Source organism: Thermobia domestica, chromosome 5 (assembly GCF_964235325.1).
Source record: "Thermobia domestica chromosome 5, izTheDome1.hap1.1, whole genome shotgun sequence".
NCBI lineage: Eukaryota > Metazoa > Arthropoda > Insecta > Zygentoma > Lepismatidae > Thermobia > Thermobia domestica.
Window position 1 is genome coordinate 119,772,920 of NC_137458.1, and position 16,981 is coordinate 119,789,900.

Sequence of the window (16,981 nt, forward strand, 5' to 3'; positions counted from 1 at the left end):
AGAATTGAGTGATGTACTGTAAGCGGAATGGTGTAATATTCAACTTGCTATCATTCACGACCTCGATGAATGACTCCATTTCCCACAGTATCAGAGCTGTTCTGAGGGCGAAATTAATCTGGTAAGATATTTCCACTAAATTGATATATAGTTTTCAATATCAATAATTTAAATCATCCTTCACGTAATTATCTATACTTACCTATAAATCCTTAACTCATCTAGCTAAGATTCCATTGAAGATTCAGCACAAGTACCCGAAAAATCAGCCTGCAGTAAGATCGAGAATATTTGTCGGTAGGCAGAAGTTCTCATCAAACTTATACGTGTTTTCAACTTGAGATTTTGTTTCGACAAATGGGCTAACTAATCACATTTTTATGATGCCATACATCAGGATCGTATATTGATTTTGATAAACAATGTCTTGAAAGCATCGTTACTTTATCTCATAGTATTTTGTTAGCACTAGAATACCAAAGTCCTCAGCAAAAGTGGATATGTACTTACATAAATGATATGATTATAATTACAATGTCAATATATGTATCACAGCAAAATCGCCTTGAGAGCTTCTTCTGTTCTCATCTCGCTCGAAGTACGAAAATCGATCAATACACTAAACTCATGTATTCATTGGTCCATAACTAACATTAAATAAAACGTAAATCGTAACATGTTGGCCAATTAACAATTCTCGAAAAATATCCTAAAAAACCAAATAAACAAAACTTTAAACTTTATCAACAGTTTAAAATTAGTTTTGTTAGTTTATCAACTAGCAAACCATCACTTCTAAAATATAACATACACACACACAATGGAGAAAGAAAGTAATTTTACTATTTAATTGACAATATGACCAATTGTTGCATTATTACCCATGGACTTGTGCAAAATGTGAATTAATAATAAGTAAGTTTAAAGTTGACGGAACTTAAATTTTAGAGCACAACAATTAACAGTACAGTTTTAATTCTTGTCAAGCCAAATTTAACTAGGATTTTATTCGTTTTTATATAATAATATTCGGATACATTCCTTTCAATATGGGTGTAGTTTTCCGAATGATTCTAACCTCCCAAATACTTTGGTGGCACATCTCTAGATGTATTGAAAAACTTGAAATCAGAGAATTCTGATATTTAGAGTTTCTTATAAGTTTCTTATCCGTATGTAAGTACTCCTCTTGATAATGTCTATGTAAGTTTTTATACCGACATATAGCTTCATATGCTTCTGCATGTACTGTGATTAAAATATTTTTGTAGTTCGTAAAATGTTCTTCTGTTTTCGTCAGAGATTTATAACTTGCTCGTAACCATATTTCTTTCCATCTTTATTCAAATTGAATGACATTGACCAAAAAGAAATAGAAACCTCATTTTATCATGATTATTTACAACATTATTATTTGACATGCTATTGGTATCTTAAGCTCGTGTTTATCAGTTTTCTAAAGTATTCCCGTTGGAAAAATAAACTGATACTTTAGAAAACAGAAAAAACGAGCTGTGAATATCAATAGCGTGTCCATAATAAGTATTTAAATATATGTGGTAAAAAGTGGATTTCTATTTCTTTTACGTCAAAATGATCAATCTTGTTCAAATAAAGTTGCATCATATATTTGCAAGGAATGCGTTTGAAACTTACTATATAAACATGAAGAAACCTAAGTTAAATTTGGATTATGGTAACCTTGACAAGAATTGTGACAGTGTTATCAATTACAGTGAAACCTGTCTTTAGCGGAATCAAGCGGGACTCGCAGAAATTTCCGTTAAAGTCAGGTTTCCGCTTAATGGAGGTAGACGCTGTCTTTTTTTTAAATACATGCATATAACGAACATACTGAGAAAATATTGTACGTACGTTGTACGTACCTTTTTCAATTACAATGCTTGTTTTTTCTGCGAATTAATACACAAAAAGTTTAAAATTAATACAAAATATGCCATGCACATGCTTTTTTTTATTTTTTCAGTAGTCAAGCAGAGTTTTCTGTATACATTGCTGCTTAGCTGTTCTACTTTCCGTACACACTTTAGCCTGAGAAACTATACTACGTAAATCAGAGTCATTTTTTCCGTAAGGCAAATTGATGCAGTTCCTTTAAACTTCTGAGATCATCTTGATACGTCTTTATTCTACACGCCTTTTCGAACTCGGTACCGTATTCCTCTTCTTCTTCCACCTCGTCTTCTCCTTCCGACTTTCCGTTTCATTCTTGATTAAGGTGAGGGGACTACGGACAAATTGTGGGGGTGAATATGAGTAGTGCTTGGGGAAGGTCAACAATGCCCAGAAAAAATTAACAAAAGAACGAAGAATTTATCGCAGACATGTAATGTATATATTTACCCTCTCACAGAATGTCAAAACATTTTCTAAACACTGTAGTCTGGAACTCTGAAATTTCCGTTAAAGGTTTATTTTGCTTTCCGTTGTCCGCATAACACAGTTTCCGCTTAATGAAGGGACTTTTACACGTTTTTTTTACTCTAAAATTCATGGGACCGTGAAATATTTCCGTTTAAGACAGTTTTCCGTTTAATAAAGGGTCCGTTGAAGGCAGGTTTTACTGTATTTAAGATATAAATTGATGCATGTTTATAATAATTTTTAACCTACTTTTTCATTTACTACGTTTAATATTTAATATACCATTAACTGTACTGTTTCTATGTCCCCTGACTTCTTCGTCAGCAGATCGAGAAACTAATTGGCATCAAAAGATGAGACGCATAATGAAAGAGTAGGATCGAAAACTGTATCATCAGTAGTTTCGTTCATAATTTGAAGTTTTATCAAGTTTGAAGTTACTAATTAATTCACATTATGCATGAATTTAAGGGAGTAATAATAGAGCAGTTGATTATAAGGTTATAAAACGATAAAATCTACATATATTGTGGTGAGTTATGTTCTGGTGGCGTGGTATTTTGACAGTTGGTAAACTACAAGCTTTGTGTATGTTCTATTTAGTTTTTGTGCTTTTTGTTATTATTATTATTATTATTATTATTATTATTATTATTATTATTATTATTATTATTATTATTATTATTATTATTATTATTACTTTATTTCGGTATGTGTGAACGGTAGAAAAATGTTAGTCGGCCAACATATGATTTACGTTTTATTTTATGTTAGTAATGGGTCAATATATATGTGAGTTTAGGGTATCCATAAATTTTCGTACTTGAAACGACCGAGGATAAGAATAGCAGTGGCCCTCAAAATGATCTTGCTGAATAAATATACTGACAGTGTAAGGTGTCGTATCAGACTGTTTCTATATCTTTTTTTAATATATCTTCACAATTTCTTTTCTTAAAAACTGAAAATGTAGACATATTTTGAGTACATACTTCTGTAATTTAGAGGGAATTCTTTTCCATTTCTAATTACACCAAAATACTGATATAGTGCTCACACAGTCCAAAGTTATTTTAAAATTGAATTATGTAGGTGGATACTCAGTTTTGCTTGGTAATGAATTTACGGTGCATAATGTCTGTGACTCAATTAAAAAAAATATCAGTGTATTGAGGTTTCCAGTCTTAAGTATATCTGATATCATCCATACTGTATTGTTTTTGATGTCTGATGGTAATTTTACGTAATAATCTTCCAGGGTATTGACCAGTATATTATTGATGATACAGAAGAAGCCAGAAGCTCCGGAAGATATCCAAGACCATTGAATATTATTGAAGGCCCCTTAATGAAAGGCATGAGTGTTGTAGGTGATTTGTTTGGATCAGGAAAGATGTTTCTTCCTCAGGTACTCTCTCTGGAAAATTAAATTTGAATCAATACATATATTTAAAACAAATTAAATAAAAAAGGCAACATTATTCTTTCAAACTTGTAAACTGCTGAAAACGAACTTTAATATGAATATGAATTTTAAATTTGTATTGCTTACAGAACTAGTCACAAGCGTTCAAATTACTGTCTAAATATTCGTGTTTCAAAATCCAGCAATTCCTGCGTAACGAAATTAATAAAGAGATCGAGTAGGAAGAAGACACTTTTGAGTACTAATTAAATAGAAATGGCAATTGAATAGCTAATATTTAAAAGTTATTTCATTTCTCTGTTATTGATTGCAAATAAATTATATCACTTTTTACTCACATAACAACAAATATTATTTTCATGGGTTATCTTTCATGGAAAACATATTTTCCCATCAAAATAGTATTCGATGATAACTAATCCCATTTCCATCAAGAAGATAATTTAATGGTCTTGTTAAAGTTTACTCACTAAATCATCCTGTTCAGGAGAGAAATTACAAACAGATTCAAGGAAAAAAAAAAATACTGATGTTTAAGAGCTCAACTGTCATTTCTGTCTCGACATGCAAATGATAGCGATCTTAGTGATTGTTAGAAAGAAATGAAATGAAATCTTTAAGTTTTACGTCCCATGGTTATGCCGGTTAGGCTAAAGGAGACGGTGATGATGAGAAATGAATGAGATGGTGGAATGAAGAAAGTGGGAGGAAACGGGAGGACCCCAAGAAAACCCACGAGCATGGTGTTTGTCCACTACAAAGTCCATACGGCGCGGGCTGGGATCGAACCAAGGACCCCAAGCACCGGAGGTGAACGCTCTACCACTGAGCCATCACGTTGTTAGAAAGAGTTGCCAGCACGATCAATTCTATCAAACGCAAGTGAAATGATCTGGGTAGATATGTGGCTGATCTTGCATCATTTGATGGAGCTTGCAGAATCTTAAAAGTCTCTCCGCCAACAGTGAACTCAAATACGAATAGAAACAACACGTCGTGAGACGTGTATTGGTGTCTGCGTTGATCATATCCTGAATTAGTGACTGTTTGAAAACTATGTGCATCCTTGGGCTAGACTACTTTGTAGGTAAAATCAGTAAAATATTATATTCCATAATTCGTTGTTGTTCATCAACGTATGGCGTACATGAAATGCTTAATAAGTATCAAACGTGGCCCAACATGTGTTGATTTTCATTCTGCTGTCTGATTTCCATGCACTCCTTTATGTATGATGAATAGTATAGTTCGTTACTACTTCAGGTCATGAGTGGAACATTTATTCTTATCTTTAGTACATTTTTACACTGAGGTTACAAATTATAAGGAAAGTTAAATTATTGTTTTTGTTTTACAGTAAAGCGTATACATTTCCGTGAGAATACAGATTTTTTTTTATAAGAATACTTTACGTATCCTTTGTTCATTCTATATATGCAACTGATAGTTAATCTGTTTTCTGTTTAATTCTGAGAGTCAGTTATAGTGACTCTGGAGTATAAGTCATAGTGTTCAGCGTTCCAAATCTGATTGGGTCTGTCGTAGTTAAAGAGCATAAAGTCGATATGAGATTACAATCAAAGTTGTAGAATGTGAAATATTAGATGTATATCAAATTGTAAAGTATTACTCATGAAATAAGCGAGTTCCGTTTCATAGTTGTGAGACAGCGGTAGACTTCCAAACTACGTGAATTCAGTATTGAAACATCTATAACCCTCGGATGCAATAGAGGGGTAATGACTGATGAAACCTGTTAAATAGTCAATTTCTGCCAGTTCGGTCTTAATAAAGAGGCGCAGAAAAAGGTGGAATCTTCTTAAGATATCCCACAAAACTACTTGTGCTGTCTGTTACCGTTTCTATTGTGTGAATATCAACGTTAAAACCAGAAGTACTAGTAATTTTTTACCATTTCCGGTTTTAGTAGAGTAGTACGAGTGGTGATGGTATATTTCCTTGAGATATTGAATCGATTTCAAGAAACCGCTTTTCGATATCTCTTACCGTTTTGTCTGTATAGCTATTAAAGCCGAAAACGGTTGATTTCTAACACTTGCAGTTTCAGTAGTGCGTTAATGGGGAAGATTAAACCTATTCTTAAGACGTTGAATCGATTCCACACAAAACTCTTCTCGATATCTATTATTGTTTTTGTCATATGAAAATCAATATTGAAGCGGAAGTACTAACAGTTTCTACCACTTCCAGTAGTGTTATGGGTGGATATAGTATCCTTCTTGAGATGTTGAAACGAATTCAAAAAACCGCTTGACGCTATCCATTACTATTTTTGTTCTACGGTAAAACCGGAAGTATTAGTAATTTTATCACTTCCAGTTTTAGTAGAGTAATAAGGATAGAGATTGTTTCTTTCTTTGAGACTGTGTGAATAGATTCCAAGAAAACCATATATCGCTTTCTGTTACCGTTTTTGCTTTATGGCGATAAACGTTGAAACCAGAAACGGTTGATTTCTACCACTTCCGGTTTCAATAGAGGGTTATTGCAAGAGATACAACCTATTCTTGGAATGCTGAATCGATTCCAAAAAACTGCTTCTCTGTATCTTCTACCGTTTTGGCTCTATGCAAATTAACATTGAAATCGGAAATACTAGAAAATTTAAATCTTTTCCGGTTTCGGTAGTGTGTTACGGATGGTTATAGTACGTATTCTTACGACAGTGAATCGATTCCAGAAAATTGTTTGTCGCTATCTATTACTGATTTTGTTCTATGGCGATTAACATTGGAATCAAAAATGGTTGATTTCTGCCACTTTCAGTTTGAATAGAGGGTTAATGAAGGAGATGGAATGTATTCTAGGGATGCTCAGTTGATTGCAAAAAAGCGCTTCTTTGTGTCTCTTACCGTTTTTGTTCTGCCTGTCGATAAATCAACGGACGGACGGACAAAGCCATTCTATAAGACTTCCGATACTTATACATAGCATACTTTGGACTTTGGAAGTCTAAAAAGCGTACTATGACTTCTCTTACGTTAGAAGTGTCTTATCTTTCATTATTCTGAAATTTTAGGAGAACGTTAACTTTGCATGGGCCTAGTATTTATTGAGTTCAGCATTCCTTGGTTTCACCTGTTGATGACTGTTTATTTAGTGGTATTTGGAAAAAGGAAAGCATCAACTAATTTTCTGTGAAGATCAAATTTACATATATTATATTTACTAATTTTCAGGTCATTAAATCTGCTCGCGTGATGAAAAAGGCTGTTGCTTATTTAATTCCATATATGGAAAAGGAACGAGAGGAAAAATTTGCTGCATGTGGAGAAGTTTCAGAGAAGGTAATTTTCCTATGTTGCTTTTAATGTTCTCGCATTAAGTTGTACAATCCTGATACTTTTATCATAATTATGTAGTTTTAAATTTATTGTTAAACTTCAAGTTCTACCTGGAGATTTATTTTTCAGGACTTCTATGTTGGTACAATTGTCTTAGCTACGGTTAAAGGAGATGTCCATGATATTGGAAAGAATATAGTCGGTGTTGTTCTAGGATGTAATAATTTTAGAGTCATTGATCTGGGAGTAATGGTTCCTGCTGACAAGATTCTTCAAACTGCAATTGCCGAAAAAGCAGGTATAGTTTAAACTTTTCACAAGTACTCGATAGTCTAAATACATTAATTTGTATTTCTTAAGATCGATTTTGAATGTTAGTGATATTTCCTAGTTCGCGTTGCTAATATTTTGAATATAAGAGAGTTAAATGGCGTATTCCAGTTTAATGGGTTTAGGAAATTGTTCATTAATATTTTCACTTATTTCGCAAAAAGTTTTCATCTATTTGTTGTAAAATTGTAAGGTGTTCTTACTAGTATGTTAAAGAATGTGTGTGTGTGTCAGTCTGTGTCACTTCTGCTAATATGTTAATACGGTTTGGTTACAGTCCAGTACCTGGTTTACTGGTACTACAATAAGTCAGAATGCCTTATATCGAAGAAATATTAAGTGACATGTGTAAATAAGCACCTATGTACTGCAGGCAATTCTTTTGTATATAGTATCTGTAATTAAAATTCTTACTCAATACACTAGCTTCCTAATTTTCAGTCTCCTATATACGTTACTCCAAGGAAAATAAATTAGTTACCTCACCTTGCTACTGGCATAGTTGCCTCACTATCAGTCGCCATATGTTGCTTAAAAACAACAGTTTCACTCGCTTCATTGAACTTAGAAATAAATATGTTTAAGCGAAAACAGTTTTTGTGATGAAGATGGCATGTATGTTCAGGCTGAGCGTAGTTTTCCTGAACAAATAGAAAAGAAATTTGACATCAAGTAGTTCACATTTCATTAGATCGTTCTCTACATGGTGAAGTTATGACACGACACAGGAATGCACCTTTATTATCGTGACCTGTGTATTTAGAAGCAAGGCAATGTGCTATGACAGCGTCGTATTTACGGCACTGACTTTAATCAAACGTCAAGAAACTTGAGTGCGACTGGAATTACGTAGGCTAAGAGGGCTGGAACATGCCTTTGGTCGTCTTCACTCACTTAAATAAGACATATATTCATATAATAGAGAAAAGGTATGCTTTCAGATACAAGCACTTTGTATTGAGAAATAGTATACTAATTAAGAGTGGGTTTATTGGGACACGATTTGGATGTAAAAGTTTTATGACAGAGACCAACAGCTGATTTGATTTGATTAAAGATCCTTTTTAAAATTATATGAAACGGAAATTTCTGCTTAAATTGGAATCAGAACTCCAATATATATTCGAAGCAGAGACACCATTACTAGGAAACGAACCCGAGAGACGCGCATTAATTATGAAAGGACATTAAAGAGCAACAAATCAATAATGTATCTTTTTCAAAACACACATTTTAAACTACCAGAATGAGCATGAATTCGACTTTTTCTTTTCGTTTTATTTAATTAAATGCTACATTTATGCCTTGTAGATGAAAATTGGGCTCTTATTAAGGATCAAACCCGATATTACATTCTCAGAAGTCGAGCACGCTAACTGTACTGATGAACCCTTATTAAATTTTATTAAGTTGTGGTTTTTATTAAGTTGTGATACGAGTGGAAAGTTGTAATAAAGTTATGAATACACGGTGCTTTCTTAAAAAAAGCATTTCTCAAGGTAGTGTGATACTACCACTCTTATATGCACCTACTGGAATAGAGCAACACTATTGTCATTATTTCCTGAATCCTAAGGTGTTCTGTGACTTCTGCTTAGATAAAATTTAAAAATGAAAGGCGTTATAAAACCGTTAGGTAAAGAATATTTTTTCCCTTAATGTATGTTTAGATTTAGGCGGTGAATTTTATAATCGTCATGTAAAACAATTGTTTAAACAATATGAAATTAATCATTATAGTGGTCATCACGAAATAAAATGTGGTTTAGCAGAACGGTGTATACGTACATTAAAAGAAAGATTGTATCGTTATTTTACCGCAAAAAATACTTATCGTTATATTAATGTTTTAGATCAAATTGTAAATAATTATAATCATTCAAGTGTTAACATGGCACTCGCACAAGTAAATGATTCCAATGTGAATCAAGTATGAGAAACATTATACGGAAAAAGAATGAATAAAAAGAATATAAGTTGTAAATTTAGTCCGAACATAATCACCCGGACTAAATTTACAACTTATACTCTTAGCTAACGTTCTTTCAAACAGAGGTTCACAAGAAACAAACATTCAAAAACTATATGTGATTCATCTGAATTTAATAACTTCCGAAGCCATCCAGCTGGGATTTTGTAGGATCTCGTTTCACTATAATATACATAGTCTGCACGGTAGATTCTCAGTGCTTAAGGTCTTCTTTACTTTGGTGGAAAAATCTAATTCATTTACGGATGATTTTACTCTAAAGGCGCTGATTCCCTTACCACTGTTCCTTCGAATCGATTACATCGTCCAGCTTTGGTTAGTATATTACTTGTGACTACTCGCAAGGAACAGAACTTGGTGAGAACGCTAATTTACTTGACTTCTTGAATTGTCAGTGGAGTACTCTTGTCCTTTGATGAACTGATGCACAGAGCTGTCCATCAAAAAGGCCAGTAATCACATTTCTCTGGTTACCCAATACGTCAATTTGAAACAACCATTCCGCGTTATAAGTTAATAAAACATGTTACGTAACAACTCATTTTATTGTTGAGATTTGATTGTCCATTAATAGTATCAAGAGCTTTTAAAAATTAAATTTGTATTAAGTTGAATTACAATGTATTAATTTATCTTAACTTCTTTACAATAATTAATTATTTATATTTTATTTCCTTTCAACTAGATTCCTATATAGGGGCAAAATAATACAATTATTGAAATATCCCACAATTTTTAATATTTATATATTTACAGTAAATAACAAATATTGATACATGCAATGTTCACCTCTGAAAACACTGTTAAGCTCAAATAACGTTATGATTTTTAGTTTTTGTTCAGCAATATGTAATTACCAAAACATTCAATTTCCCATAAATAAAGAAGCCTTCCACTCGTCATGGGTCATTTGACAGACAAAAGTGGTCACCACAAAGAATATACTATCAAAATTTCCAGCACATGAGAGATGGGTGGAGGGAATATAGACATCTGTAATTCCCTTAACAGATACAAGGTAATCTGCTTAACAATAAATAATAATAATAATATAAAAAACTATAATTGGATTTAATAAATTTGACACGTTAAATCGAAATGAAATTATAAATTATTTAGATAGTTAATTTTAATCTTCTTTCACAGAAGTCAATATCCTCGTCCCACGTGAGTTCATAAAGAATGAGTCAGAAAAAACTTGGCCAGTAACTTTGACCAAAAAAGTAGGTAAAGAAATGAAAAGAAGAAAGGTCGTTTGCATATTTTAGTTGACTATAAAGTTTAAAAAAATAAACACACAAAATATATTATAAAGAACTAATTATGGAAAAATGCTCGTACATTACTCTTAATCCGCTTCATAAGAGTTCGCACATCTTCTTCTGTTATTTGATTGGCAGCTGCAGTCCACTTGCGACGAAAAGTTTTCAAGTCAGCCGCCTTCCCTTTTGATGTTTTCAATGTTCTTTTAATTTGGGCCCAATATTTTTCAATTGGCCTAAGTTCAGGGCAATTTGGTGAATTTGCCTCTCTTCGAACTGCGACGATACCCTTTTCTTTATAACAATCAGTGGCTGCTTTAGAGTAGTGAGAGGTAGCAAGATCTGGCCAAAAGAAAACAGAGTTACTGTATGACATCACAAATGGATACAAGCGTTTTTGTAAACACTCCTTCGTATAAATTTCGCCGTTAATTGTCCCTGTTGTGATGAACGCTTTGCTTTTTTTACCGCATGAACAAATAGCTTGCCAAATCAAATATTGTTTGGGATATTTGGATGCCTTCCGTTGTTTAAATTTATCCTGCAAATCTCCCCTCTTCAGTGCCACGTACTACTCCTTTCCGGGAATTTGACTGAAATCAGCGACACAATAGGTTTCGTCGTCCATAATGCAACATCCATATTGAGTAAGGTACTGATCATAGAGTTTTCTTGCTCTGGATTTTGCCGTCACTTTTTGCTTTTCGTCTCGGTTAGGTACCTTTTGGACTTTGAAAGATCGTAAACTTTTCCTTGCTTAAATCTGTGCACTGTAGATTGGGACGCTTTGACCACACCAGCAACTGCTCTTTCCGATAAATAAGGATTTTGACGCAGCAATGCAGTAACCCTTTTCTCCAGCTTCGGTTGGCTAGTCCCCGGTTTTCTACCTGAGCCAGGTTTTCTTTCAACAGTTAAATCTTGTGCGTACTTTTTAATTACATTTTGCACAGTAGACCGAGGGTATTTTACGAGTTTGCTTAATTTATTTAAGGACATACCTGGATTTTCGAGGTATTTGTTCACAATTAGTTTTCGTTTTTCTAACTGACTCATCGTTCTTTACCACAGTATGCACACTTCACAACTGACAATCTATTCGTGAGTAAGATCGACAGTCTGCCCTTGCTTATGCACAGTGCTGCCAATGTTCATCTTATATACTAGAAAATATGGAGGGAGGAAAGTGGCCAGGTTTTTTCTGACTCATTCTTTAGTTTATAGTCGTCTTGCCCCTTTGACGACATCCTCTGATTATGGCCTTTAAAACTCAATTTTCTCTGCCATCCCCTTACCAGACGATCTTCTATCATCAAATAAAGATTTAAATGACGACTGAGAAAGAGTGTTCACAGCCTCCTCTGGACCCAGCCAAGCGGTACATCTGAAAGAGAGATAAGCAAATATACAAGAGTACTCACCTGTGCCTCCGGGAACGTGAGCATTACAGCTCCAACATAGACTTACGAATATCAATTTTATTAAACACTAAATCACTAACACTATAATCTTTTTATACACAAAAACTGATCTTAAAGAAAAAAAGAAAGAAAAAAGAAACGGATCGATCGATTGTAATTTGTATGTCTTTTACGTAAAGATTTGTTTTTAAGAATTTTTAATTTTCACTGTCATTGTCACTTTACACTTTCACTATTGGAAATCCTCTTCTCTTCTGGAATCAGTCTTTGTCACTCCGGTAAGATCCTACTGCTTTCGGTGCTTTTCTTCTTGTATTAGTTCTCTGGATGATGCAATTTTCTATCTCCGAGATCATTGATCTTTCCACCCTCCATTTACTAGGTTAGCATGATTTTTTTTTTTTTTTAATCAAGGCGTTTATAGCGAAGTCTTTCTCGCCCTGAAATTTCGTTGTCTTGTCTATAGGAATTAACAGTGCCGAACGAACACAAGATGACACACAACAGGTTAGTAGGTGGACTGTTCATTACACTTTTACATGATTCAAGTTTCACGTTAATTTACTGGTTGAGTTTCACTAGCGGGTATTAAGCAAAATTAAATTTCTGAATGACGATAGTCAATAGTAATTGATGATTATTATTATTATTATTGTTTTTAGTAGCGATACACTCCGTTGAGATTTTTGACGTGTCCATCTAAGCACTAACTATACATTATTTGAGCCGCAATTTATAAACAGAACTGAACACAGCTTCCAATGAGAATTATGGTTGAACTTGAGTTGAACGGGCCGGTGGCTAACTAAGAACTAACTGTTTACCCCTTGAGTTTCTGTATTTACTTCCGCTGGTTGTCTCTCAAAAGTGGTAGACTCCCTCTACCTTCATTGTTTTCGGGGTTGTTGACCTTCTCCCTTGGTGCTGTGCCACCCGCGTTGAGCCGGCCACATTTTGACAAATTTGTAAATAATTTAAAATTTACATACTGTCACTCCATTTTCTGTGTCTATACATACACGTAGAGTTTATTCATACACCCCCAGTATGTCTTTTATACCTAACAGTTATTACAATTTTATTGAATCACGATTTTATGTTTTGTTTACTAGTCGTGGAGACCCGTTAGGAATCTCCAAGCAGACGTTTTGTGTCTCTGGTGTTTAGTGCACTCTAGTGAGGGTTTTCAAATTACCTTCTAACAGGCTGGAAATGGTGGATCTGTCTGCTTCTGTCTTTACTTTCAATTTTTTTTTTTTTTTTTTCAAAATTTGTTATGAAATATTTACATATACCAAACAATAACCATAAATATAATACAATATATTTGGTCTAGGAATTAATTCGTGCGGTTGGTACGCACACATTGAAGCTGTAGTACAAACACAAAATACATAAATACCTTAAGAAAAATATTGTCCATCGCTAGCCACCACTTTCGCCCATCTGTCAGGCAATGTACGGATTCCGTGGCGAAAGAAGTCCTCATCCTTGGAAGCGATCCAGTCAGAGACCCATGTTTCGATATCTTCTGAAGAAGTAAACCGCTGTCCAATCAAATCGTTGTTCATGCAATCGAACAAGTAGTAGTCCGAAGGAGCAACGTCTGGTGAATACGGCGGGTGGGGTAAAACTTTCCATCCGACATTTTCTAAATAGGTTTTGACCGGTTTTGCGACATGTGGGCGAGCGTTATCATGTTGAACAATAAGTTTATCATGTCTGTTCTCCCATTCTGGTCGTGTTCTGGCCAGAGCTTGCTTCAAACGCATTAATTGTCGTCGATAACGTTCTCCATTCATAGTTTCACCCGGTTGCAGCAGCTCATAGTACACCACACCTTTCATATCCCACCATATGCACAGCATAACCTTTGCACAGTGAATATCTCGTTTTGGTTGTGATGGACCTGGTTCACCTGGTTTCACCCAGGCCTTTTTTCGTTTAGGGTTCTCGTAATGGATCCACTTCTCATCACCCGTAATAATTCGATGCAGAAACCCCTTTCTGCTCTGTCGTTGAAGCAGCAATTCGCAAATGGTTTTTCGTCTTTCAACGTCTCTGTCTTTCAATTCATGTGGAACCCAATGTGACATCTTTTGAATCATTCCCATGGCTTTCAAGCGTTTGGAGACTGTTGTTTGATCAACGTCTAATGCTGCTGCAAGTTGTTCCTGCGTTTGACACGAATCCTGCTCGAGCAATGCTGTCAATTCTTCGTCTTGAAATTTTTTTGGCTGTCCAGCTCGCTCTTGGTCTGCCAAGCCGAAATCACCACTTCTAAACCGTGCAAACCACTTCTGACACGTTCGCTCAGCTAGAGCATGGTCACCATACACTTCCACCAAAATACGATGACTTTCAGTCGCACTTTTCTGCATGTTAAAGTAATGCAGCAGAACACCCCGCAAAAACACTTTATCAGGCACAAATTGCGCCATGTTCACTTAACTACAAACTGGTGTTGTTGACGCTTTAATCCACTGCCCTATACTACGAACGATACGCGATGACAGGGGTTTGCAACACATGTGTGGATACACGGAACTGTGGGACGCTCCGTTCGTTGCGCCATCTCTTGTCCACCCGCACGAATTAATTCCTAGACCAAATATAAGAAATTTACTTATTTTTGTAGATTCTTGGAGTTGTCATCTCTTTCGAATACTAGGCGAACAAAAAATCCCTTTCAGGAGGTGAGTCGTCCCCTCATCCCTCCCTCAGACATACCACCCGCCGTCATCCAGGAGTGGCTGAGAAAAATCTTTTTGACAGAATGGAAAGCATACGGGAAACGAAATATCGATGCGGGGCCTCGTAAAATCTTTTTCTTAACTGATATCGGAATTTCCAAGAACATTTTAATATTAAATATTACTTATTAATAATATACCCTTTAAATCTGGTACTCCTGACAAAAATGCTATGTTTTCTTTCTTTTTTTTCTGTCAGGCTTGCCTACCAGCCAAGCTTTACTTAACGGGTCTTCTCAGATGTGTGAAAATACAGGTCAGATTGAAAATCTAACACCTATTGTAACAAAAACTTAGGATCAAAGTTTGTACCCGCAAACAATAGAGTTCAGTTTGGAAGTAACAATAGTTGCTGGTCAATGCTTCTACTTAATTTCATTTCCCTGATTTCTGTTCCATATAAAATATATGTTATAAACCTGCTTCCTTTTGGGCTTTCTCCCTACTTTAGCTTAGCAACTATGATAGCTCAAAGGTTATTGAACTCTTGGCTTCTAGTATTGCCCCGGTATGTGATGCGAAAATTTAAATTTTGTAAAGAGGAGTGTTTCTTAGACAGAGATTTTTTTTAGTAATACGTTTGGACTCTAATATAAATAGCCTTTTTGAATATAAATACTTTCATTAATACATACTTATATATTTGAATTAATCCTAATATATTTAAAAATTATTACTTACTTTGGCTATTAAATTATGTTAATATGTATATGTAAATTACTATATTTACATTTTGATATGCAAATCACGTTGGTGGGGCTGGCAGCTTACACCTGGAATTTCTAAAAAGAAACGTATACAAGAATGATTTGTGTATAATTGATGAGTTAATAAGCGCTATTGCGGCTGCTTTGGAGATAATGCAGCCAGTGTAGGAAACCGCTGTAATCGATGTTTGTGAAGGATTAAGATACAAGCTTCAAGTTTATAATGTTGTTTGTAGTTTAATATCAAAATCATTCATACAAATACAATGTATAACCAGTTGGGAATGCTCCAAGAGCATTGCAAGAACAAACTTAAAAAGAATGGAGAGATGGAGCGGGAAAGATAACTGTGATTCTTCCTACATGTGAAAGTAAATATTCTTATCCGCACCTTCTCTTTCTCGAAAGAATTCGCAAAATAATATCTCTCTATGACTTACGATTCCCGAGATATGACTCCTTAAATCTCCCGAAATTCAAACTTGCTTGGCCAATATCTGGGAAATGGTGGCCAGTTAGCCAGTAGCCACTGGTTACTATTTGGTACCAAACTGTTCGCTATCCTCTTAGGTATTCGATCAACACCAATATGGTATCTCTATAACTTACGGTTTCCGAGATATGGCATCTTAAATCTTCCGAAATCAAAACTTTTTTTTTTTTTCCAATATCTCGGGAACAGAAAGTCTTAGAGAGATGATATTGGTGTTAATCAATACCTAGGTGGCCAGTTGGACAGTAGCCACCGGTTACTATTTGGTACCAAAATGTTTGCCATCCTCTTAGGTATTGATCAACACTAATATGATCTCTTTATAACTTGCGGTTCCCGAGATATGGCTCCTTAAATCTCCGGAAATCGGCCTTTTTTGGCCAATATCTCGAGAACCGTAAGATTGACGCGAAAAATTCCATCACTTTCTCAGATAGTTTTTGATGCTGTATGGAATGGAGGGCTCAAAATTGAAAAAAAATCGCAAATAATAGACAGACAGACACACACAGAGAATTCAGTAACGAACTTTTTAAGTTCGTCGAAAATATACGTATATTTGCATTTAAAAATATTTCATATTTGTGTAATAATCCTACCAGTGTCAATTCTAACTTAATTTCGTAACTACATGTGAGTTGATTTCGTATAATGTTTCTTTACCATATTTGCTCACTAATTTGTGCATTTTAAAATCTAATTTTCGACACTGAGAAATCGGGATGCGTAAAATATGCAGTTTTTTAATTTTTAATTTAATTTAATTTTATTTTTTTTTAAATAGAGGCTTTGATCTTGATATTGATTTTGACGTGATTTGATTTTCAGTTGAGGTCCCTTTCAGCAGTAGGCTATATGAGACGTGGACCTACGGCTTAACGTGGGATCCGAAGCACATGTGTTCCGCCG

General features: G+C 34.6%; 1 protein-coding gene across 2 annotated transcripts in view; it reads left to right on the forward strand.

The window, feature by feature from the left end:
- The window catches only part of LOC145686078 (methionine synthase-like), a 127,420-nt gene that overhangs the window by 68,282 nt on the left and 42,157 nt on the right, over window positions 1–16,981 (forward strand). For both annotated transcript variants that reach the window (XM_081759000.1, XM_081758999.1), the window contains exons 15-17: window positions 3,644–3,793; window positions 7,012–7,119; window positions 7,246–7,414. In XM_081759000.1, coding sequence (XP_081615126.1) covers window positions 3,644–3,793; window positions 7,012–7,119; window positions 7,246–7,414 — 427 coding nt within the window. The remainder of the gene's footprint in view (window positions 1–3,643; window positions 3,794–7,011; window positions 7,120–7,245; window positions 7,415–16,981) is intronic.